The sequence below is a fragment of the Salarias fasciatus genome (genome assembly GCF_902148845.1).
Source record: "Salarias fasciatus chromosome 7 unlocalized genomic scaffold, fSalaFa1.1 super_scaffold_4, whole genome shotgun sequence".
NCBI lineage: Eukaryota > Metazoa > Chordata > Actinopteri > Blenniiformes > Blenniidae > Salarias > Salarias fasciatus.
In genome coordinates, this window is record NW_021941229.1 from 19,685,053 (window position 1) to 19,711,202 (window position 26,150).

General features: G+C 40.7%; 2 protein-coding genes across 4 annotated transcripts; both read right to left on the reverse strand.

Annotated features, from left to right (window-relative positions):
• Window positions 1-3,496: 3,496 nt before the first annotated feature.
• On the reverse strand, window positions 3,497-8,049 carry otpa (orthopedia homeobox a). Of its 2 annotated transcripts, none has more exons than XM_030084934.1 (3): window positions 7,820-8,049; window positions 6,832-7,256; window positions 3,497-4,582 (listed from the first exon to the last, which is right to left on the reverse strand). In XM_030084934.1, the coding sequence occupies exons 1-3, from the start codon at window positions 7,854-7,856 to the stop codon at window positions 4,061-4,063; spliced, it is 984 nt and encodes a 327-aa protein (XP_029940794.1). In that variant the 5' UTR covers window positions 7,857-8,049; the 3' UTR covers window positions 3,497-4,060. The 2 variants fall into 2 exon arrangements, with proteins under 2 accessions (XP_029940794.1, XP_029940793.1); XM_030084933.1 differs by having other exon boundaries at window positions 7,781-8,049.
• Window positions 8,050-13,177: 5,128 nt separating this feature from the next.
• Window positions 13,178-24,964, reverse strand: tbca (tubulin cofactor a). Of its 2 annotated transcripts, none has more exons than XM_030085453.1 (4): window positions 24,818-24,964; window positions 17,671-17,779; window positions 15,542-15,625; window positions 13,178-13,973 (listed from the first exon to the last, which is right to left on the reverse strand). In XM_030085453.1, exons 1-4 carry the CDS (start codon window positions 24,868-24,870, stop codon window positions 13,893-13,895), a joined length of 327 nt encoding a protein of 108 aa, XP_029941313.1. In that variant the 5' UTR covers window positions 24,871-24,964; the 3' UTR covers window positions 13,178-13,892. The 2 variants fall into 2 exon arrangements, with proteins under 2 accessions (XP_029941313.1, XP_029941312.1); XM_030085452.1 differs by having other exon boundaries at window positions 15,542-15,628; window positions 17,674-17,779; window positions 24,818-24,962.
• Between the last annotated feature and the right edge of the window lie 1,186 nt (window positions 24,965-26,150).

The following is a 26,150-nucleotide window of genomic DNA, read 5'->3' on the forward strand; positions in this document are numbered from 1 at the left end:
AAACTGGAACAAACAGGACGGCGGGATGATTGAGACTCATTGCTTAAGAGATTAAAAAACTGTTCTTGTGGAGGTTTTGGTCCTGATGGATCGCAGCTTCGTACCAGTGAGGAGTTTGAAACGTAAGTGAGATCAGACACAACCGTTTCTGAAGGCCTGCAGCGTACCAGAAGGTGATGAAGAAGGCGAGGAGGGACTCAGTGATGCACTTCTTCAGCTGTTTCAGGGAGAACATCCTCTCTCTGACCTTCTTGGGATCTGAACCTAAAACAGATCAGTGAAAACCGGAACTGGAAACTGGACAAAGTCACATTTGGATTTCTGCACTGGCGCTAATAGGTTAAAAAAAACTTTTAATAAACATTAAATGAAGTTGCATTTGTGCAAAAATAAAAGCTTTAATCCAGCATTTACTTCTTCTGTTTGTATCTGATAGAACCAGGAGAGGATGTGTGTAAACTGTGGCCTCCAGAAAGCACCACCGCTGTCATTCTCCTGCCTCTTCTCAGCGTTACAGTTGTTTCCATTACGCCAACTGTCAGCTGAACAGAGGCAGTGTGAGGCTTAAGGATTAAAAATAGATGGGTAGTGATCACTGGTTGTCTCCAGCAGCCCAATAATAGCTGCACGGGAGCACTAAAACACAAAGTGTGAGCCGCAGCTCACCGGCGGATCACTGTCAAGCTGTCACACTGACGGGGAGAATTAGAAAACAAGACCCGCTCTCACTGATCAGTGATGTCAAAACAAATTATATAAATATTAGGAGTAATAATTACTTATCCTAAAGCTGTTTTTGTAGTAATTTCCTCCTGATATAAAATAAAAAAAGAATGTATGCAGTGCATGTCAGCATCCTTCAGATGATCCTGAAAATGAAAAAAAAAAAAACAGTCATGTGACACACTGAAATAAGTGCTGCTTATATTTCTCAGTTTTGTGTTTCTTGTATAATCTATTGACATAAACTTTTTTGTTTTGAAAGATTTCCTTGAGGTAGAACCTTTAAGAGAGTACAGTGTCACCAGATTTATGCTTTTTCAAGAATATGAAGGATAGTGACACTATAGCTAATGAAACAGGAGATCAGAGGCACACTGATGGCACGATGAGGAAGCTTTGCTGTAAATGTAGAAGAGGAATAAATATGAGAAGTGTCAAAATGCTGAACAGAAATCTGGAGTGGAACATATAATTTAGACATCTTTGTAAGCTGTAGCACATAAAATATGGGTAGTTCTGATCATTTTTATGGTTTTCCCACAGAATTAATAGGAAAATGTGTTTTAAACTCTTATAAGGGGTTTAGAAATGTGTTCATTCACTTCTGATTTTCAATTCATTTAATTTAAATTTAATAAAATGCTATAAAATGTAACACTGTTTATTTTTGCTCACACTCACAGAAACAAGCATTTTACGAAGTATATGAAGAAATTATGTTAAACGTTGCATGTGCCACATTAACAGTTTAACAGACAACGATCTTAAATGGTTTTTAAGTTGTTTTGTTATGTTAATGCTCTGACCTGCATTACGTTCTTTAGATTATAAACTAAACAAAATACAGAAAGTGGATCAAAGTGATTGTAAAGTAATAAATACTTGCAAACAACTCAGTTTAAACACTATAGCTATAAACAAAGTTGTTTACCAGTTACAATTTTATCATATTGTCATAATGTGCTTCATTGTGTGAGAGTTTAGGATGTTTTGGGGATTTTAAATACGATATTTGGTCTGTTTGTTTCAGCTTCCTCCATTGAATGTGTTGTATTATTCCAGATATTTAATCGATACCTTTAATTTAATCTAGAAATAAGCCATGAGCATTTTAGACTGTAGTGATGCTGTAAATGATGAGAAACACTTCGGGTGGTTTAGAGTAAAGTGAGTTTGTTGGGGTAATAAAATCAAATTTATACTTCAGCTTACAGGCTCTCCTGCAAGTGAATAAAGTTTTTTACACAGCAGAATGTCTCTAACGCTCAAAATGTCTTAAATGTGTTTATTTCCTCCATTCAAACACTAAACAGCGGGATGTGACTGTTGGCTTCTTGTTTTGGAATTTTCATGATAATAAGCAGATAATTATTGTACAATTCCTACAAAAAAATGAGAAAATTAATAAATAAATAAAAAAATGAGAAAACACACCTTTGGCTCCTTGCTAATTTGTCAGCTTGGTCCTTACTGAGATTGAGTTTGACACCTCTGATCTCGCCTAAATTGCTCATTTAGATGTGAGCATTTAGTGTGGAGCTGCTCCTGCAGGACCTAATGTATACAGTGGGCTCTCTGCTGGATATGGCTGCTCTCCAGCTACTGGAACAAACTTCTGTCCACCTGAAAAAACAAACACAAAACTAGAATTGGAACAGTGTTTATAGGCTCTGTTGTCATGTACAATACTTCTCAACTGTGCAACATGCAGCTGTTTCCTAAAGCCAGCTAGCGTATCTTCAAGTGTCCCAAACAAGAGTCAAAGACAAATGATGCACTGAGACTTGAGGGGTTTTTTTTTATTACTTTTAAAGGAAAACTTACAGCTAGACTATGCAATTAAGAGAACTTTTAAAATATAATTTATTTTTCTGCATAATAGTACAGTTTAGGGCTTGTGTTAAGATAATCTCTAATAGAAATTGTGCAAAAATGTGAATTATTTCTCTCTTTTTTTTACATTAACCTCTATGTAAACTGTATTTTAAGCTTGAATGTTGAATTTTCTTTCACATTTTAGCAAATTGCACAAAGATTTCAACAAAGCATTTGTCTAAACAGAACTCTCACGTAAACACAGTATGTTAGTAAAGAATAAAACTCCATCAGCAGAGTACGTCAAGCAGGGTGAAATAGGAAATACAAAAATGGACAAATACCACAAAGTTTACTTGAGTAAAAGTAATTTTGATTTATGTTGACTGTATTTCCCGAATGCTTCATCAATGGCATCACTCTTCATCTTTTAATCTGATGCAGGAAATAATTAAGCTGAAGGTTATCACAGAAACAGAATATATATAAATATTTGAGGAGAAAGACTCAGTAGTGGATGCTAAGGTGAATATTTGGATAAAAGAAGGGTGATTCTGATGTGACATAATTGAAAATGATTTTTATTTGATCATTTACATTTAATTGATATAAACATGTTCATGAAACAAAATGGCTCAAACATTTAAGAAATCCATATTTGATAAGAAGCACAGACAGAATTTTGGAAACAGAAGTTCTCACAAACTGACCAAATGGGAACAAGAGTGCTTTCCGCTACACAAAACATCCTATATAACAGATTATAGTTAGGTCGTTTTTCATCTCTTACTCTGTATTATTTCATCCCCTCTTTTTTTTTTTTTTTTTTTTTTTTTTTTTTTGCTTTGCTTTGGACAGCACACATGCATTCAGCGCCCCTCTTCCTCCAGGTCTGTCCTGATTCCTGTCACAGCAGCTTCCTGCTCTCCTCCTGGTCAATCTTTCATGCTCCTCTTCATTTAAACCTCCAGGTGTCCAGTGTGCGTCCCTTTGGCACTTTCCAGTCACATGCTGTGCAGCAGATGTAAGGGGGGGTTTAAAAAATAAAAAAAATTAAAAAAAAAAGAAGAGGGAGAAGAGGAGGAGGGAGTCTGTAATAACCTAGTTTTGTGTTTCAAAGTATCCACAGAATTAGTCTTCAAAAACCATCAGCCACCAAGCAAATGTCACTGGACGCCCTGCAGAGGGCTGCACGTGGCGAATAAATAAGAAATAAATACCAAATAAACCAATAGTTTCCTTTTAAATAGACAAATAAATAGTTGACATAGGCTACATGCGAAATAATAAGTTATAGCTTCAAACAGAACCAGCCCTATGAGGACCAACAGGCCCGGTGGAGAACTTCAGTCCTTCCTCTCGCGGTGGTTTGGAGGAAAAATGCCGGTGAGCAGCCGCGCTGTGTGGTTTTTTTTTTTTAAGTAAGTATCCTGGTTCCCGGTGCCCCGTTTGGATGGACTGGATGAGTAAGAAGGGGGTGATCTCTGTGTGAGGGGAAAGAAAAGGCTGTCGACCGCGCGCCCTAGGTGAAGCTCATGGATACTGTGTGCTCCAGCGCTTTGCGGCGCAGCGACGCGATGCTTGTCCCTCTCCAGACGTCACTGTCCGGGGAGCTACACAGCTGGGGCGAGCCGGTCACGTTGGTGGGGCCGGACAGGGACGCGGGGACCATTCCGGGGAACGTGGGCTGGTACAGGTGCGACTGCAACCCGGAGCCGTTCGACGACATGTTGGAGAGACCCATGGAGTTGGGCGGCGGCCCCGCGCCCAGGCTGCACTGGGACAGGGACTGCGCCATGGCCTGCTGGCGGCCCAGGGCGGGCGGCAGCTGCAGCTGCGACACGCCGGGCATCCCCGCGGTGGCCCAGCGGGTGTCGTTGGCGTGGAAGGAGCACAGGCTGTCGCCCATGGCCGCAGCCGCCGCCGCGGCGGACGGGAACTGCGGCAGGCCGTGGTGCGTGGGCAGCAGCGTCCCCGGCGCGCGGAACACGTTGGTGGTCTTCTTGCGCTTCTTCCACTTGGCGCGCCGGTTCTGGAACCAGACCTGCGGGACAGAGACGCGGCGGGGTCAGGAGGAGCTGCGCTGCGCTGCGGCTGAGCCGGAGGCGCCGTAAAGAGGCTCCAGCATCAGTCTGCCATCATCATCATGACCGCAACAATAAATCAACCCGGGGAGGAAACACGGATTTATGTGTGTTTTCTTCGATCCTATCACATAAACCAACTGACATTACTCACGTTTAATGTCATGGCATGATCACAACAGATACATTATCTTTAATCCCGCAATGATAATAAACTTTTATTTTGCGTGGCGCCGTTTTCCATTTTCAGGTTGTAACTTTATTAAGTGTATAAAAAAAATAGTTTCAATTAAAAACAAAAACCCAATCAACTAAACCGCCTTGATATCTTCACGTTTGACGAAGGTGTTCCTTCAGAATTTGCCTGGCAGAAAAAAAAGCATATTTTCCGAGGGACGCCACCATTACGCACTCACACAGTGAAGATAATGTTATTGCTGGGAGAGCGGCAGTTCGCTCTTTATTTCTCGGAGTCCTTGGGCTCCTTCTGTGCGTTTGGTTGTAAGCGGGCGTCTATGATTAATGTGAAGATTTGCTTGAGAAAGTGGGGCGCAGTAATAAGAACGGGACAATCTCAGCCTCGTCCCCCCCTCCCTCCCTCCCTCCCTCCTTCTCTCGACGTAGCCAGCCGTGAAATCCGGCCTGAAATGCATTACACCTCAAAAGGAAAGAAAATGCAATTCCTCATCCCTCCTTTATTTCTTTTTTTTTAAAGACAGAGTGCCCTCTCAGCGCGTCCGGCATTAAGATGTGCAGGATGCTGCTGCTGCCAGGCCCGGACCGGAGTCTTCTCTCCAGCTCGGTCATAACGGGAGATGAGCATCATTTCACTAATTCCCATTTTATGTAAATGGAGGAGAAGCTGAATGGGCCTTTGCAATAATAATAATCATGATTATTATCTGGGTATTATATATTTCACATGTGAGCGACCCAAGTGCAACCGCAGCAGTCTGCAATCTGGTGCACCTTTTTTAAAAATGCATATATTGCTTTGAATTTGTGCAGAGGTAGTGCGAAATAATCTTCTAAATATGTTGTTTTAGAAAAAAAAAATAATATAGAACGTTTTTGTTTCATTGTGGATGAATATGAACTGTAAAGCTGCAGGAATTTAGAAACTGTTTAACGACCTACAATAAAGCTGTTTTCAGGGTTTTGGTTTGAATTATAGGAAAAAAAGAAACCTGGTCAAATTTACAGATTAAGTAATGTTATATAATTCATTTAAAAACAAACAATACGTTATATTTTTACGTTAAATAAACATAAAGCACGAGTTGAAATATCTTGAATTGAGCATCAGTATTAGAAAAATATATTTTCAAACAGTAAAAGCAGTTCATCTGAGTTGTATTTAGTATTAAATGTGCATGAAGCCCCGATGTGTTTTGTTATGAGACTGAAAGGCTGGGAGCGTGAGCCACGTGTGTATCATCCACAAGGCTGCACACAATTAACTTAATATGAAAACACTCAGATAAAAATCTAATATTTGTGATTGAAACATAAAACTTAAACAGCAGCAATAAATCAAATGGCAAGTTTCTAGTGTAAAAACCCCAGAAAAAAAATTTAAATGTTGCTTCAAAATGATTGGTCAGCTGTAGAAAAGGTGACCAAAAATATACATTTTCTGGAGCAAATCGTTTGTGCGAAAGATTTTCTTTAAATGACAGATTATTTGTGCAAAATATCCTCCCTTTAAAATGGATTTTAGATTTTTTGTTCGTTTTCTAAAATATTTCACCATTTTATCTCCGACCTTGTGAAGCAAAAACACGCTGCATTATAAATTCTATATTTATCGTTTACAGTTTAAATGGTGCGTGTCAGTGCATGCGTTGAAATTCATCTGCATTGCTTTGCAGTCAAATAATAACAGTAATGTTCACAGTTCGGTTCCAAATTAGAGTTTTATTTTGGATGTTAAATTTCCTTAATAATTGGATGTTTCTCAGTGTAAATGTGCAGATTTAAAGCCAATATCATGCAGAATTAAGTAGGCCTATATTTATGTTTAATTTGTGGGTTTTATAATATATGTTGTTTATTTTTCCTCTCCTTATAAACGGCTAAACACACTTCAGGAATATGCGGTAAATCTGCGTCTGCGTTTCTCTTTTTTTTTTTCTTTTTTTTTTTTTTTGCAGGTGGATCGCTTAAACCTGCCCCCCCTCCCTCAGTCGGATGAAGCTCCGGGTCCCACCTGCACTCGGGACTCCGTCAGGCCGATCCTGAGCGCCAGCTCCTCGCGCATGAAGATGTCTGGGTAGTGCGTCTTGGCGAAGCTCCGCTCCAGCTCGTTGAGCTGCGCCGGCGTGAAGCGCGTCCGGTGCCGCTTCTGCTTCTGGCTCTGCTGCCCTCCGGACTGGTTGGGGTTGTTGCCGCTGTTCTGCTGCTGCTGCTGCTGCTGCTGCTGCTGCTTCTCCTGCTCCTTGCTGTTCACCTGCACCGGGTTGGACCCGCCGCCGCTGCTGATGTCGTCGCCCGGGAGCATCGTGGCTCCCTCCACCACGCCGTCCGGGCCCGGGCCCAGCTCCCCGGAGTGTCCCGGGTCAGGCCCCCCTCCGCCGAGCCTGCACTTCAGAGCCTCCCTGTGGCCCAGGAGCTCCGCCGCGGCATCCTTCATCCCTGCACAGACAAACCAAGGCGGGGTGAGACCGGAGCTGTGAGACACCTTCTCTGTACGGGAGGAAAAAGGAGACAGGGTTAGCGCCAGAGCATGCACAAGTCCAACTGCAGGCATGCAGACACTTTACATGCGAAAATCCGGCATTATGGAGAGTTGGAGCTTTATTTCGCTGCAGTATAAAAAGACGATGTACATCTTGGACATGCATTAAACGATGCAACACAAATGCTGAATCTTTTTTTTTTTTAATCATTTTATTTTAAAAAGCAATGACCGCAGCTCTTTAAGTGACACAACCACAGCATGCACATTACAATCTGCTTCTTAAATACTCTTCATTCAATTCGATCTCACTGATATCTTAGAAAATTGTTAAATCAAATTACGCAGTAATGTAATAATAATAATTACTTTTCCAATGAATTAAGCCAGTTTAGCTCACTTCAATCACATTAAGATAATATAAGAAGCAAATTGACAATTTTCACAGCTTGATTTAAGATTAGAAGTTCCTCCAGCTTACAGTAGAGTTGAAGACCGGAGTTTGGTGATGTTAACTCACCGAGGCGAGCATCCAGGAGGTCGGCATGAGATAGCATTGCGCACCGCTCCAGGGCGAAATGCTATTCCAAAAAAAATCTCTATGACTTTAACCTATTTAAGAAATATATATAGCCTAAATGAAAGCAAATTCGGTTTGTGGTTAAAAGGGGGGTTCGTTGCATTATAATGTAGTTTAGAGAAATGGGGAGGCGCTTAACAACGGAATGAACCCATGAGCTTCTCCAAACGAGGACCAATCAGAGCTGAAGCCTGAGGTATGTCAGCTTTAGCCCGAGACCCCCTGCACCCCGCACCCACCCACCTCCTCCTCCTCCCCCTCCTCCTCCTCCTCCATCCTCTCACATCCACAAGTTCATTCCTCCTCATTCCTGTAATTGGCTTTGATTTCTCCTCCAAATTACAGCCAATAAAATAACCTGATTTAATATCTGAGCCAAAGCTTCGACCCGTTCGAGAAATGTTGGATCACCACAATATTTGTTTAATTGTGCATGCTGTTCTGCACTTGTTTTTATAGTGAGGCCACTCGTGTAAGGATTGGAGTTATTCGCATGGAGGAGAAGCACGTGGCTGCACGAAGAGGCGCCACATATCCTCCATACGTGAAGTGCGTCGATCATTACTGCTCTTTCTTCTTTTTATGATAGTTCCAGTCCCCATGATGATGCACTCGACCTTTTTTTTTTATGACACTAAACGCCTCCTTGAGACCAAGTGAACCTCCTCTAATGTCCTTGATTTCCCAGTCAGGCAAACAACAAACTTTATACAGCTAATTTGAACCAGGCTCATTTTCAAGGCCATTACGCGTTTATGCAATTAGTGCCGAATCTATGCGCTTTCCCTGCAAAAATCGGAGTAAAAGCAGTACGAATTAGTGCTAATTTACTACTATTTAGTCCCAACTGTCAAGAAATGGGAGGGACTCTGTGCAAATGATGTGGAAGGAACTGAACATGAACTGAGGATGCTCCGGTTTGATAAAAGGACGCAGAAAGGCTGTGAATAAGTTGGTGTTGCTGACATGGACAAATACACAATTATGATGAGAACACTTTGGGAAAACGCCTCTTTTTCATCTGCCTTCGCTCCATTAATCATTTATTTTGGATAGAAATGTAAAAATTGACAAAAAAGTGCGCACTTTGTCAGTGAATAACCGAGTCAGTTTGCACATTTTCTTGTCACACGCGTGCAAACACAGAATGATCCATATTTTAGTGACAAAAAAAAAAAAAAAAAGAAAGAAAGAGAAAACACACTTCAGACGTGGTTTGGACAGATGTCGGGACGCTTTTCTCAGAGCGGGGTTATTTATTATGTGCTGGAAAAGCGGCACAAAGGAGTCGTCCGAGCGTGAACCCGGTGGGTTTCTTTCCTTCTGCTCATCTTTTATTTGACTGCAATCTGGAGGCATGGCCGACAGACTGGGAGGGATGGATGAAGAGATGGATGGAGGGAAGGATGGATGGATGATGGAGAGGAGCCGGGCGCAGGAGTCTGTCCGGAGGCGCGTCGGGATGAGGAGGAGATGCGACTTTGCGCTGCTTCCGTCTCCAGATGAGGAAAAGAAGAAGACGCGCACTTTGGAGATATTTCTCATCCTCTCCTGTATCGGGGCTCTGTTTTCTGTAAAAGCCGGACTTCAGGTAGAATTTACGAGGCTTAAGACCGGATCTTCCCTTTTAACAAGTTTGCTTGCTTTGCAGGATTATTATCAAAAAGCGTATTTCTTCCTTTCTTTGAGATGCACAAAATTGACCCTTTTTGTCTTGCTTAACTTTTTGCGCACACAGTTGTGAGGATAATGTTAAAAAAAAAATAGACTCGTTGCAGGATGATGGATTGCGCGCTTCATACCACTTTTCAAGAGCTGCACGTTTTTTTTATAGCTGCAGAAACACAACTGAGAGTCTTGTGGCTGCAGCAGGTCATGTAATCCAAACAAGGATGCTGCAGATAATGGCATGTCAGGGAGCATCCGCAAAAGAAGAGCTCTAAAAATGTACATTAAAATTACTTCCTATCGGATTATACATTTTTAAAATAAATATTAAAAACTGAAAATACGACTTTTGCATTTTATGATAAAAGGGTTGACATTTCTCATTTGTTTTTATATTTCGTTAAGAAGCTGAAAATTTTTACAATTTACATGCTAAATCCAAATAATGATAATTTTCCTATGTGATTATAGGCGCATCTATAACAACGGTTTTTTTTTTTTTTTTATAAATTACTGTGCTTATGTAGATTCGCACTTTGAAAAACCACTTTATGGAAGTTGTTGCTCCTGTCATGTTCTGGGTGTTTAAATAGGACTCATCAGATAATAGTGTGAGTTTTTTTTTTTTTCCATTTTCTTTTTTCTTCCGTGTTTGGTGAAAACCTGAATCCAAGCACAGTTCCAGCCTCCCTTCTCATCCCACAGACTGCACTAACAGGCCCCGCATCAATCTTACCCTGATATAAATAAAAATAGACAAACAAACAAATCCGCCCCTTGCAAGTTAATGCGGTGCATCTGAGTGGAAAGTAGACGTTTTCACGCGTTGTGGAGACGCAGGGTGACTTTTTTCCCCCCTTTTAATAAAACAGCAAACGTCAACACTACTGCGTCTGATGCTTGATGTTAAACGCGCATTTATTTATTTATTTTTTGTGGCGTGGAGGGATTCGAACCCGTGACCTCCTGGTTACTAAGCAGACTCTCCACACCGAGCGGGGCCAGCCTAATTCCCCCTCCTCGCTGATCCGCCTTCGCAGTCGGTATTCACTCAATCAGAGATTTCTGAGGAGAAAGAAAAAAAAAACAAAAAAACAATCGATCTTCCATCTGCACGAGCTCCAGTTTAACAAATGAGATTCTTGTTTCATGCAGCTGATTTGGTGACAGTCTGGGGGATTAGGAGTAATAAGTTACTGTGGAGGGGAAGAGAACAGCTGCTGCAGCGGTTTGCTGTGCGCGCGTCCTCCTCAGTCCAGCTGCAAAAAAAAAAAAACTTTGACTCGTATACAAACTTCGAGAAGGTGGAAGAAATAAAACACTGTGCGCACGTGAGGTTTGAGCGCATCTCACGTGCTTTCACTGAAAGGAAGTGACGTAGTTCACAAATGAAGAACCGAAGGTCGGATTTCTCGTGCAGGAATTCTCAATAAAATCAATAATAAACAAACCAAAGTAAAATAGAGGGGCTGCAATAATAATTCAAGTGAAGTAATATCGGTGAGGAGAAGCAATAACAGGTAAGAAACTGTATCTCTGCGTTAATGTCCATTAATGGAGTTTGATATTCTCCAGTTTGGTTGTTAAATGGTCATTGAAGGCATCATGGCGGGGATTATTGAGTTTTTGTTAAAACAGACGATTAATTCCACTAATAGATTTTTGTTTTTAAAGGAGTTAGTTTGAAACAATGAAATAATCTGAAAGAATATATTCTTCCAACAATATGTAATTTCAATCCATTATGGATAATTTTCTGCTGTTCAAGTATTTTTTTCGTAATTTGCCAGGAAATGGCAAATTAAAAACTTCCTCTCTCATATATTTTAAACACAGGATGGATGGAACTTAACCCCAAATCCCTTGTAATTACAGATGTATTATATGAGAACAGACAAAACTCCAATATAGCTGTCTAAAACTAAAGTGAGGCACAGAGTGAAACTGAAATATTTGTTCAATTTATACTTGAAAAGTACTGAATTTTACTTGGATATTGGATTTCTTGTATTGAAACGAAATGTAGGTTGGTTCTGCCATTTGTGCTCAATGGAACAGGTTTTAATTTGAAAGTAAGAGGTAAATACTATGATAGCGCATTCCAATATCCACATAATTTATTTCGAAATTAACAATCTTTAAGTTACCTTTTTTAATACTCAACTTTTTTTTCTTGACAATTATCAAAGGACAAATCTTTATTTTATTTTTTAAAGGTGAACCCCTACAACCAACTTTTGAGAAATCACTTTGTCATTTAACACCAGAATGTTCTGATGTACACCTTAATTCAGATATTTTATATTCGTTGAGCTTTTTTTGTGATATTTTAGCACAGTTATAGTTCATTGCAGCAGCATTGTGAATTTGGTTATAAATTATAAAATATTCTAATGAATGTCTCATTGAATGTCCGAAATACCGCTGCAGTACTACAACGCACCTGCAGGGGCAGTAGTCCTCACCATCTGCTGAATCGTCTGAACAGCACTGAGGAAAATTCACAAATCCACATCCTGGGTTTAGTTTGAGAACTAAAATCAAACATCAAAATACATCACCAACACTTTAACACCTGAGTTATTTTTTTTTTATTTTTTTTGCAGCTGAACAAAAACAGGTGTTTGTGTTCATTATTTGATTGGAAATGTCTGGGGGGTCAATTTGAGGTCAGTCAGGACACATCTTTCATTTAGAGGTGATTTGTGAAGGTTTTTCAGAACATCTACAGATGACAGTCCAACTTGACTGGGTCCAGTTTATGGATAAAGTCATCAAGAATCAATCACACAACAGAACTGTGTTAAAGGGGCTTCATATGACAGAACATAGTACTTTTTTATTATTATTAATCTGGCTAGATTTGCATGTCTGTAAATGTGAAAATTAAGAAGCTTCAACAGAAAAAAGCAGATAATCCACTGAAAACACCTAAATCAAAAAAGGGTGTAAATTCACAGGTCTGGTCAGTTTATAAAAATGTGTATAGTTTACTGACTCTGGCATCAACGTCAATCTTTTTGTCTCCATTGATGCCTCATCAGAGTGCCTGCATATGGTCCACTTTCACCCATTTCCTGTTGAAAGCAGGATTCTCACGCTGTATACCGTCTCCACACCGCACGGACGCTTCCCCCTCCAGCCGGCTTCACACCGAGCAGCCAGCAGCCTGCTCAGGTCCTCTGGTCATATAAACCCAGGTGTAGCGCCCCGCCGCCGCATCTCATGCCTCAATTAGCGCCGCTGCCCTCTGTATGGACTCGATTAGGCCGTGATTTATCCGAAAGAAATATAATTATACCTCCAAATAAAATAATCAGCATTGAAGAGCGATTTCCTTAACGAGATGGAGCGGGGTAGATGTCACGGAGTAGCAGCGCCTCATTAGGGCGGTAATGAGACTTTGGGGTGATCCCGATAATTATCGAAATCTGTAAAATAAGGATCAAGTCAAATGTAACCTTAATTTGTCTGGCAATTGAGTTCATTTATTAGTATGACTATTTAGGAAGGACTCCCTCAGCCTTAATATAAGGTGTCGTTATTTTAGGCCATTTGGATAATAGATGTAACGGCGGCAGGGACATTAGACAGGCCTGTTTTGTCATTCATGGCCATAACCGGCATTCGTCATTTGACAGACAGGGGTGCCCAAAGTGCTCTTGTCTTTATTGTAGGCATCAAGATGCAATCCATTTCACCGCTGTTAACAGGGAACACCAGCGGCTGAACAAACAGTGCGATTAAATCCATCAGTTAGTGGTAAAACATCTGATTAATCGATTAGAAGAAATCACATTTCCATTTTAATACACATTTGAAGCCAAAAAAAGCTGCTCTCACCCTTTTTCCAAATCAAACGGTGAACCAATTAGCTTTGGATTGTGGTCATTTATGAACCGGTAACTCGCTACTTTCTGTGCCATTTAAGTTGGAGTCTGTTAAAGTTGTACAACCTCAGTCAGACATGAAAGGAAAGCAAAACTCATGTAAAAAAAAATCAAACATAACAGAAACCATTAAGGCCTTCTCCTTTCGACCAATCCAACAGAGGGCCATACTGTAAGGATCACAGTGAGTTTACTCATGTTAATCAAGTCCAAATGGAATCATCCGCTGTAATAAAGTGAATGTTTTATTGTTTTCTGGTGAGATTTTTACACTTGGGCGCAGTGTGAAGAAATGTGGTGGCACGTTATCCGCAAACAGTAGAAATAATTACATCAAGAAACACTTTGAATGGATTCTGTCGGGCTCCGGGCTTTTCCCCAAACAAGGCCCGGCCAAAGGAATGGACGTTTAAGCGAAGTGAATCTCGCGGAGGAGAACAGAAACGCATCAGAAATCATCCTTCAAGCTTCACTGAGTCCAATACGCTCTGGGCCTCTTTGTACTCTTCTGATTCGGCCAGATCCTCTTCTGTTTCCTGAAAGCACACAAACACACACACGTGTTTTGTTTTGTTTTTTTGTTTGTTTCACTGCCATCTATAACTCTTTAACCATCGAATATCAATAAAAATCACAATCTAAAGCGTTGGGCTGTCGCGTCACGGAGGAGGAGGAACTCACTGGGTCTAAATTTAGTGGTGGTGAGTTGGACAGCAGGGCGTCTGTGTCCTTTAATCAAGTGTGTTGGCGTTCCTGTGGTGGTCAGTGCTCTGACAGCGCCGCTAATGAGCTGTGATGAGCGCCGCGCCTGTGCGCATGTGCGCCTCCGGACGGCGAGGAGAAAGGCGGCGTTCTAAAGGAAGGTGGACGCGTGGCTAATTCCAGGTTAGCTCCCCTTGCCCGCCGCTCGCCGCCGCTCTCGTGTGGGTGACTCACACCCCCGGCCGCCTCGCCGTATTAATTGAGATGACCCCGACACACGCATGCTCACGCTCGCCGCTCTCCATAACAGCTAAAGAGCTGAAGGGCTGCGTTCGCTGTATACACGGACCGGAGCGTGGCTACACGCTGGAACCCGAGAGATCTGAGTCTGTTCTGAAGCGCAGTCCGCTAAAAAAATAATAATTCAGTCTCAAAAGTTTTTCGCTTTTTAGGCCGAAACAGCAAACAGGGACAAGTTGAGGAACTTGAGTTTATTGAAAAATTTAAATTCAAATTAAACGCTGTAATTTGCCTTTCGGGCCACTAGTTGGCGGTGTGTTTTTGTAACGCAAACACATTAGTGTGTGTAGTTTGTAAACATTCCATGACGTTAAGTGTTGTATATTAGTTTCGACTAAATCTTTCAAGAACAGAGTTTTTTTTTTCTTTTTTTTCTTTTTTTTAACAAAGCCGTTTCTTACTTGTTTAAAAAGTTTTCACTTAGAGATTTTCAGGACTTCCATGAGAAAAAAAGGAAAAGTTGATCCAAGTCAAACTTTCAGAAGTTGGAGTAAAGTATTAATGATAGGATAGCTTTAAGTCTACTTGCAGCTTGTGCATTTGCCTTTGAAATGACCACTTCCTGTTAATGAAAGCGCTTTTATTCTGGCGACTGCATAACTTCCTTTAAGTAATCAAACATGGAGAGCTTTTTCCACCCTCAACTGCAACAACCAACGCATCGTTTTAATATGAAAACCAATAGAACGCGCCTAACAACAGCCTATTTGGCGGTTGAGATCTAAATTCTGACTCGTTCTGTTTAACTCGCTGAAAAGTTCATTAGAATGTCATTAGACCTATTGAACCGAATGTTTTTCTTTCAGTGGAGGTTTTAGCAACTGGCTGCACGAGTTTGTGGTCTTTGAGGCCAGACTGAAAATCAGCAGTGTGTTTAGCTTGCCACTGTTTTTGTTTATCCCTGTCTCTGATATAACTGCTAAAGTTTCCATTCAGTGGCATGTTTAAGTGGCAGGCTTGTAAAACCTTTCAAATCAATGTAAAATAGAATTGCGATTTTATTATTAGACGATCGTCAGATGATATTTTTACTGTGTCGCCCATCTCTAAACTAAAACTTGGAATAGCAGCCTAATGTGTAGAGTTGAAGGGTGATACTCACTAGTAACTGCTGCAGAGCTGCGTGTGCGATGGCCAGGCGGCGGTGAGAGTCCCGGATCATCATTTTCGACTCCTGTAAGACCTCGATCTGTAACCACACGGAGACCATCTCAGTGCCGCCATCACCGCCATCTTTATTCATCAGAAAACCCCTGCTACTGTTCCCATTATCCCTGTTCATTAGAAAAAAAAATAAATAAACATTATTGAACGTGGTTGCTCCAAGTTTGTGGAGTTAATTCAAACGGCTCGACACGGACATATTCATCCAGTGGATTTTACTGCAGCCTTGTTCCTGGCGGTAACATGCAGGGTGTCACACTCACACACACTCTGCTGTGGTTAACATCTCCCCCAACAAGCCAGCGGTATGAAAAATGTTATTGAGTTATCGATCGGGCTGGGAGAGGGGCAGCGGGGGAGCGCCTCGATCCGGCTGCACACCTGGATGAATGAAGAAGCCCTGAAGCCGAGGGCGCGGTGATCAGGCGTAAAGAGGTATTACTACGCCTGTAGTGAAAGTGTGTTGCAGCCTGGGGGAACTTTCACAGCCGCGGCTAATGTGGAATTCCCCCAGCTGGCACCCTAAAGAGCAGAGAGGAGTTGGCTAACGCTGTCAGACACACTCGCTCGTGACAGATGCTTCCTCGGCTCGCCCCTCTGTCGAGCTGGAGAGTCAAAACACGGGCGCAGCTTCACACGTGTACATTACACGGTGGTGCACACTCACAGCCCGCCTGCCCGCCTGGCGGTGTGTATGAGTTCATCTGAGTGCCTAACTGACACGCCGAGAGGCGGGGAGACAACTAGTCGACTTGGTTTGCTGCCGCACATGTGACAAGGTGAGCCAGACGAGGCGGAGGAGAGCCGAGACGCAGAGAAAAGTCATGGTGCCCTCCCGGTGCAGTGGAATGATCCCATCAGCGCTGGATAAAGATGACACTTACAGCGTATTGATTCCATTAAAATAAAAACCTCTAATCCATCCTGCCTCAGACCTATCATCACCAACCATAATCCATCTGGCCTCCCAATCTCCCCATTTAACACCAACCAAGCCGGCTGCTCAGCCCCGGCCGCCCCGCCATGAATGAGCAAACAAAGCAACAACACACACTGAATTTTAATGCCAGCTAATGTTAGCAGTAAACATAATCAGCTGTGGTGTCTGTGGCGTTCACTGGCATGCGGCACTCTGGATTTCTATCCGTCTATGGGAAGATGAAGCTTGGACCACATCGTGTCGCCCCGACACTTATTGTCGCGTGCCAAGTAGCAAGTTTTGGCTGATTGACGGCGTCCCTTATATTTCAAACATTAAAACATATTGTCACAGCAGTTGGGACCCATAGATGATTACTTCCCCTGCTAGTCAGACGCTTTAAAATCAGAAAACTCTGCCAGGCCTTTACATACAATCTGCACCTGTTAAAGTTATGATTTTTCACTAAAACATATTTTCTCAAAACCATTCTCATCTATACATCTCATGGTTTAAACTCAACTGATTTGTTTTTAGCTAAACGTGGCAGTGCAGCCATAAAAATCTCAAACTTTAAGGACAGTTTTGGCAAATTCCTTCAAGGAACTGAAAAATTACATCAGTGTTACAGTATTCAAAAAACAGAAACAGCAGCCATCTACACAAATCCTCAAATATAAATCGGTAAATTAAGTATTTATATCCAACATGTTAAAAAAAAAAACAAAAAAAAACTGTCTCCCCAAGAAGTCAAATGATGGAGTGATGCAGGCGTGGCGAGAATGGAGAGCAGGATGTGGGCCAGTGATCTGCTAGGGACACCAAATTACCAGCATGTGTCAGTAATTATCAAACTCCTATAAAGTAACATGATATAATTACAACTGCATCAAGCAAATTACAAAATCACTAATGATTCTGCTCTCAAAACCTAATTCTTCATTATCACTGTGGACTGACCTCATTACATGAATGAGGGGCGGCTCGAATCATCCAGATACAAACTGCTCCCGAAATACGGGAGAGCAAAACCCTCGTTCAGCACTCGCATGAGAAGGGAGCATGTGGTGACGGAAACATCTGCAAGCTTTAGACAGCCAAGAGTTGTGTAACAAAGAAAAAAAAAAAATACAAAAAATAAAATACTCCACCTGTTTCTTGATGACGTATTCGTCCCCTGCCTCAGCTTTCAGCCGTTCAATCTTGTCCTCTTGCTGCTTTACGTCTTTTATGTAGGCATTTTCCTCTTTAACAAGCCTGCGGAGACACAGGAGGAGGAGAGGGGGGCCGTGGTTAAAGGCAGACGCGGCGTTGTTCCATCAAACGTGGAAACATAAATGCACAGCCTCCCAGACAGATAATATAAGATGAACCATGAAACGGAGGGCTGTGATGGTCACTTTTTACAGACGAGGCCATCTATCCTCATTCCCCTCCGACGCTGCTCTGACTGAGGGGGACACAGTCAGATCATCTCCCACAGGATGGTAAGGTACACACCTCAATAACAGCCACCAAACACATCAGTCCTCCTCGCTGCCGCAGGCTGCAGATCAGCCTCAAAGTTATGCTTTCAAATTCAGCGGATCTTTCATGTTGCACGAGGTAAAAATAGGAAACATGATCAGGAGTTTACTGCTGGGTCACATCTGTAGTTAAAATTGGCAGAGCTGTTCGATTCCACTTCTATTCAACTCCTATGAAATACAATATGAAGTTGATTTGGGTCAGTGAAAAATAGGCCGGAGATGAAAGTGTTTGTCTTCACAAGACAGAATAAACTTTACTCGTGAGAAATATCTGAATACGTCAGGCCACAGCAACTCCGTAATGACTTATTAAAAGCCCTGCAAGTTTAAGAGTCCAGCATGTTGTAAAGTTGAACCAGGACATTTTTCTTTGTTGTTCAGTCAGTGATTAAGTTTTAAAAGAATGTTTATTTCGCATAAAAAAGCATCACAAGCATAAATATAATACCTTTTTATTAAAGTAACACATTTTATATGTATAGTATATTAACCCAAAGATTAAGTGGTTTTACAAAAACCAGCAATTGTAACTGTCACGATTCCCCAAAACACAATTTCTCTTTTTCAAACATCACTACAGTTTGCCTTCTGAATCATCCACCGGCTGCTTGTTAGCAAAACATTTTTCCACATGATGAGAGGCCTGGCTTGACTTTATCACAATTTTTTTTTTTTCCCACACAGACACACAAAAAAAATTCAACACTGCCACCTAGTGGTTGATGATCGATGCATTCTCGCTTCTGGTATGGACGAAGAACATGGTCTTAGCTGGATGTTTTCAATGTTTAGTGGGGATTTAAGGCAAACCAAATCTTACATGTGACTCCAGTGTTGTGATGTCTGTCGAATCACGAGATTGAGTCATCAATGCATTGCTCTGTAAATGTCTTTAAAGCCCAAACGTGTCAACTAGCCCGTCCTTGACTAGTATAGAAAATTGTACAAGATATTTTGCAAATTATACCAAATTGTTCTTATTTTCCTCTTGATTTAATCAATATTACAGGTATTTTGATACATAGTTGCCTTATGTACAGTTGAAAACTAGAAGTCAACTATAAATTCACCCAAAAAATAATATCAGGGGTCAAAAGTGTGGGAGGAGAGGGCCTCACAGTGGAGCCCACAGACAAGCTTCATCTCGGGACAGGCATTAGCTTTTGATCAATGACAGAGTTCACATTTTCACGATACAAAGATATCACTATTTACAGCTGCTGGACTTGAAAGGAAATATAAAGCACAACTCTTCACAAACTAGTTCGATGTACATATTTCTGTATTAAAGCTTATTTTAAATGTGTTTTAAGAAAACAAGTCTCACCTGACACTTCCTTCATTCCATCCTGTTTATTTTCCAAAAAAAAATTTCCCAACTTGCAGTGTCTGAAGCTCTCCGGCTCCCCCTAGAGGACGGGGGCCACATCAAAAACAATAAACTCCACTCGAAGTTCCATCTATCACACTTTAACATTGACAATTGTTAGAAACTCCTAAACCAAGTTGAACTTTCATGTTCCTGTTTCTTACACATTTTTGTCAAATAAAAGCCAAAGAGTCTTCAAACTGAAAAAGCTTTTCTGCCTTTCAGCACCGGCTAAACATTCTGCAGTCTAACAAACAAAAACCTCTTTGCTGTCCTTAAACTGAGTCATACCTTCCAGCACACATCTTATCAACATGATTATCAGACTCCTTTATTCCCTTCAACACACACCCAAACACACTACCGGGCCTTTTTAGAGATTAATTGATCATCAATTCAATCCCTAATTTGGACCAAGTCAGGTGGTAAATGGGCCTCTTTTTCCTTGATTGTTAGTGAAAATGGGCTCGAGTACATTGATAAATTTTGATTATTTATCAATTACGGGCCAAATGGAACTAAATCTATTAAACAGGTTCCAACCCTGATTGGCATAATGGAGTTTGAAAATATCGCTATTGATAATGATTTCCCAGCTAATAGTCTTTTTCCGGCTGCGCCTGCTTGTTAGAATGACAACACAAATTTCATTTTTCATAAAATCAGCTGTGTGTGTGTAAGTGAGTAATCCTTCATTAGTCAGTCACATTACTGGAGACCCTTCCCTTCGTGTAGCTCCGCTCCTATGCTTAGCCAAGGAAGCCAGCGGCACTTTGTCATATTTTACATCAATTACCACTCATTCTGGTACAGTTCCATCAAGAAGCTTTTAAACAGGCGCCGTATGCAATAGCAGCGCCCGTCTTCCACTCTCGGGCTTGACGCAGAATGAGTGATGCCACCCTGTTTAGAGTGTAAGGCGGTGGCAAAGAGGGGAGCAAAGATGGAAGGAAGAAGGCTGGAATAATTTGAATAAAACTGAAGGACAGTCTAATAACAAAATGTCCATTCCTCCCCTTCCAGTCCTGATGTTAATTTCTTATTTCTCTCAGACTTGGCGCGCAGTGTGAATGAGGGGTGGGGTCGCGGCTGGTTTTAAATAGACCTGCCACCTCAGGCTTAATGGAAAAGGCAGCTCTCTGGAAAATAGAAAAAAAAAGGGAATTAGAGCCAGCCGACACACACATTCGGCCGCCTTCTCCGGCACTGTATTTTTGAGCCGCGATGTAGTCTGTGCTGGGACCGGAATGACAAAGGCAAATTACTGTTGTCATTTTATTAAGGGCATCCGCCTCGCTAGGGCAGAAAGGCACTGACTGGAATGTGCAAAAGCCACTGGAAATAGGCCCGGCTAAAAGTGCAGGCAGGTTTCCTCTAAACTCCAATATATAAAAGGGGAGGAAGGGGAGTGAGGGAGGCACGGCGGGGGAGAGAAAGAGAAGACGGACAGGAGGGGAAGGAGGCAGAACGGGAGGGACACGGGATTATGAAGAGACAGAAAGCAATGACACTCTGTACGTTTAAACCCAACAGCTTGATTAAGGGTTCGTGTCAGAGCGGTACATTTGGTCTAGAGGGGGCGAGATGTAATATCTGCGCTTTTCAAACAGTATACTCGACCTCAAAAACCTCCGTACAGTAGGGAGGGACACCGCCGGATGATGGAGCACATGACTGTACGCTGGCACTGCCGCTGCTTTCCCTACAGTGACCACTCCTGAACCCCCTGTGAGGGAGAACCCCGCCGCCCATCATTACTGCCACAGGGAGCCCGTTAGTAATCTGACCCTCATCAAAACCAAATCGATAGCGCATTACACAAACGCCATTGACAGGAGGGAATTAGAGGGCCGCCTGATCGACGAGAGATACACTCAGACTATCACTGCGCTGAAGACCATTATCTCCCCAGGCCTCATAAGAAAACAACATTTTCTATTCCGGCATTGTAAATTTGGCCGCTGTACAAGTTTAGCACTAAGCCCAGTATTGATGCCAACTCTATTTGGCTGTCTTAAAATGGTCGAGCTGTTAGTAGACCCTACATCGACCAAGATTTGGTCGCATATCGGATCAATTGAAATTTAATATGAAGGCTTAAACCATTACAAATGAAGCAACTTCCCCTGCTACACATTCTCTATTGTTTTCTTTTTAGTTTTTGCTTAGTGAGACAGACTTTCTTAAATTTGGAAGTGAATTCAAATTGAGAAAAAAGGATCAGAAAATGCTCTGAAAAGCTATGTAAACAAAAGTCAAAAGTGTTTGGATAAAGATTCATAATTTGGCAGAGATGACTGACCTACATCTGACGAGACTGGATTTCAAACAAATACAGATCAGTCATTAGTGTTACGCAGCTTCTTCTGGGAAAAAAAAAGAAAATCAAATGAAGCACTTCTGTAATAAATCTCAATTTTTTTTTTAGAAGAAGCTCAAGTAATCAGTCGTGTCATCTAAATGTTTCCGAAACAGTCACAAAAACTTTACTTCTCTCTCAGTTGGAGATAAAGATTACTCAAATCCATGATATAACTGCACTTTTAATGGACATCCCCAAATAAATAAATACATTGGCTTCCAATCACTAGGTAAATAAAGTGTTGATGTAGCTGCAGTCTGAACGTCTTTATAAAAGCAAAGTTTTTTGTCAAACAGAAACTGGAAAACACCATTTGTCCAATAAGAAAATTAGATTCTTACTTATTCAAAAAGAAATAAAAAATCATGGAGGATTTCACATAGATAATCTAGTTATAAAACATCAAAATACAAATGTTTATTAATAAGCTACACTTGGATCTATATTTGTCTGTAATTGATTTGGTAAATCTGACTTGACCTGTGACAGTTTTTTAAAAAAGGTAGGCGTCTTATAAAATGTAATATACAGCAAAATTAGAGGCAAATCAAAAAACTTAAAATTATTATATAATTGAAAACTGCGCCAAGAAAACATGTCAAATGAGGAACTACAGCTGTTGAATAATTTCCATTGGAAGCGAGGCTGTAAGAATACAAGCAAACTAAAAAAAATATACAATTGAGAGTGAATCAGACTGGTGGCATTAAGATATGGAGTACAGGTTTTGCAATGTGACACAACAACATCCCCTATATACACACATGATGATTTACTCGCTGGATCATGAGCTGAAGACACAGAGGTTATTGTCTATGCTTTGGTGTTCGGAGATAAACTGCACTCCTCTCGATTATGATGTCCTCTTCCTGTAAGATTGTCCTCTTTTATAAACACTGACATTTCACTTTGATCCATTTCCAGTGTTATGAATTCTATTGATTCAGCTTACACCAGCCATCAACCGTTTCAGAGAAAATCCACTTCTGGCCATAAAAACCAGCAGCGGACTTCATTGACTTTCCAAAACTGTAACAAAGCCCCCCCCCCCCAAAAAAAAAAAAAACAAACATTTTGCAATAAACTTTTGTGTAATTTGCCCTTTTAGTTATTTCTCCATGAGAACTTGTAAGGTAGGATATAAAATATACTGCATTACACCAACTTGTCAGCATTTCAATTTTGTGGTTACCCTTGCAATTTGGTCTAAAACCTCTCAAATTTCCAGTCCATTATATTCTGCTTTACCAAATTAGAAAACTGACAGCTGTCCATTTGAATTAAAAATAACAACATGGCTTCATTAAGATACTGCAGCATAAAAAAGATAAAACCATATATCAAAGCTATTTAAACATAAACCAAAAAGCATGCATGTGCCTCTAAAACACATGTCAAAGAACACAAAATGCATAAATATGAAGTATCGCCAGACCTTTAGGATACATCTGATTACTAAATGGCTGACCTGGTCAGTCTAATGCATATACTCTTGCATGCAGATAAAACCTGGAAATTTGGAGTAGTGATGAAGTGAGGGAGGCATAAACAGCCTGATGCACATTCCTGATGCAAAGCAGCATAAAACAAAAGTTAAAATAAAGGGTGTGTTTTCACATGGAAGAGAAAATGGCATTATCCTTAGGTTTAAGGATATGTACAGACCTGATTACCTCCCACCCATTTAATATTTTACTTATTTGGTTGAGTCATTAAGATATTCCACAGTAACAAGTATGCAATTCCCTTTTTACAACAGGATATGATTTGAACGTCACCATTTTACAGAGTGACAGAATAAATACCTGCTTGTTATGCTGTAATATAGTGGGTAAAACGAATCATTTAATGAGGCCTCAGGTCAAAAACACTTAGAACCTGAGAGAACGTCACTCTGAAAATCTCCTTTTCTATGGACTGGAAGGCCAGGCTAAGACTGATGAAAATAAAAGTCATATATTTTGGAGTATATGTGAATACAAACTGAGTAACACTATAGAAACTCAGCAAAGTATGATTAGAAACTCATATTCAAATCAGATTGCTAAGTTATTTTCAAAAGTGTCAAGGGTGTAACACTACATGAACGTTTCACAAGAAACTAACATTTGTATCAATTAATTACTATCTGATGAGGATCCATTCTTTCCAATGCATTCCATCAAGTCTCAACTTATGCATGCATTAAAAACATAATGTCTCAGTTCCATTAGTCTCTGGGATTGAATAACATTGTCATCCAGGAATTGGGAAAAAAATAACCGAGCACTATTCTCACAAAAGAATCCAGGGGAGCGTCTGACATTACAAAGCGTGTTGTCGCGAATTCAATGTTTTACAGAAAGCATGAAGTCATCAACAGGAACGACATTTAAGATCACAAAAGGTTCTAACACGTGTGGTAGTAAAATGAAAGTAAAGAAACAGAGTCTTCTCATTCCAAATCGGATCACTGGGAGCATCAAACATGTCCTCATCTGGAACGTTACTCATCACCTGATGGCCTGACAGTCAACTAAAATGAAGAGCTAAATGAAGCTGCATTATACAGGGATAACAATAAACCAAATCTGATGATTGTGTACGGGTTACATTGAATTTATTGTCTATTTCATTATATACCTACAGCAAGAAACCTTTAATGTACCCGGTATTTAATTGAAAACAAAATCCACAAAGCTAAGCATCACACTTGTGCTAGCAGTCAGTTAGCATTCTCCAATGGCTAAAGTTACACTACAAGCCTTACAACAAATGTTATCTGTTGTTGCTTTCAAAGACAGTGCAATGCTCTATCACTTTCACACCAGAAATCTTATTTTATCTTGTCGAACAAATATGAACCTCCTGCACGCAGCCATTCACCACAGGCCGCGGTTCGACCCCGGCCTAACCTTACAACAGAAACCCAATGAAAGCACTTGACACGAGTGTTCGCTGTGGGTCCGCTCGGCTAAGCTAGTTAGCATTAGCATTCCGTTCGCTCGCATGACACAATAACTAAGCATTTGTGTGGACTGGTGGGCCGGACTCACCTCTTAACAATACCAGTTTTGATCTTGATCTGTCGTGTTGCTGCGTCTGCCATTGCTGTGGTTTTGCCGTTATTCTGTATTCCCTTCCCTGCAGCCGCGTATCGTGGATAAGCTAACGCTAGCGGTGTGAATGAAGAGGTGCTGGCAGTCAGGGAAGACGAGCTGCTCACAGATGCATGGATCGCAGGCATTTGCAGTAGATAATAATCGATTGTCCGACTGGGCGCTGCTGCAGGAGAAACACAGAGGAAGGGTTCACATAAATTATATAGTTCAGTGGTGACACAGTATTTAATTTATATCTTCATGTACTTTAAATGTATTTCGATTAAAATATACAATAATTCATTTACCTAGGCAAAGTTGTTCTCTATCATTATTATAGAGTTAATCTATATGGATAAAAAGAAAGATGGGATTTTGTGAATTGGACTTGGCATGATGAATGTATTATGTGACATGATTGGAAGGCTCAAAATAAGTTCAATATTTTTCATCTGTGATTTAATCTAATCATATTTTATTTATCAATTCTTTTGGCAAACTCCTTGTTTCTGAATTCTATTTCGAGGATGCCATAGGCACTAGGCAGCAACATTAGGGTGCCCTAGGGGTCAAGGACCTTGCCCAGGTATTAGTTGTGACCTGTTGTGAGATTCAAACTTGTGAACTTGTAATCCCAATTCCACTTCTGTGCATAATCTTAATTAAAAGAAATAAAGAATTTTTTTTAATGAAAACTTTTTTAACTGTCACACTTTATTGAGATGTTCCAGACCCATTAAATTCTAAATTACCAAATATAACAAGGGAAAATATCTTATTTGGAAAAAAATCCTGATTTGTTGCTGTTCAATTGTAATACAATACAGATTCATTAAATTTGTCGGTTGCTGCATGTTTTATTTATAACATACATACGTATTATCTGAACCTTTTTGGGACATTTGGTTGGGTCTGCAGTCTTTAATCAGAAACACAATACACATGTGAACATTATAGCTTCAATGATTTTGGATGCTCTTGAAAGTTATACTAATACTTTGACACATTCATCTTTATCCATTCAATCTTGAGGTTATATCGCAGATCCCAAAAATCTCAATATTAGATTGTGTATATTTTGTGCCTTGTAATACATCTACATTTGTAGGTAGTTGTAATATATTTGCAATAGGTCTGCTTTTCACATCAAGTTTACGTAAGAATTAAACTCCATATAAAGAGATATTTGACAGTGTATGTGAGCTAAGGTTTATAGGCCTCAAAGTAAGCCAATTTCTTCAGTTACACAGTATATCACTTAAGTTAAACAATTGACATGCCCTATAAA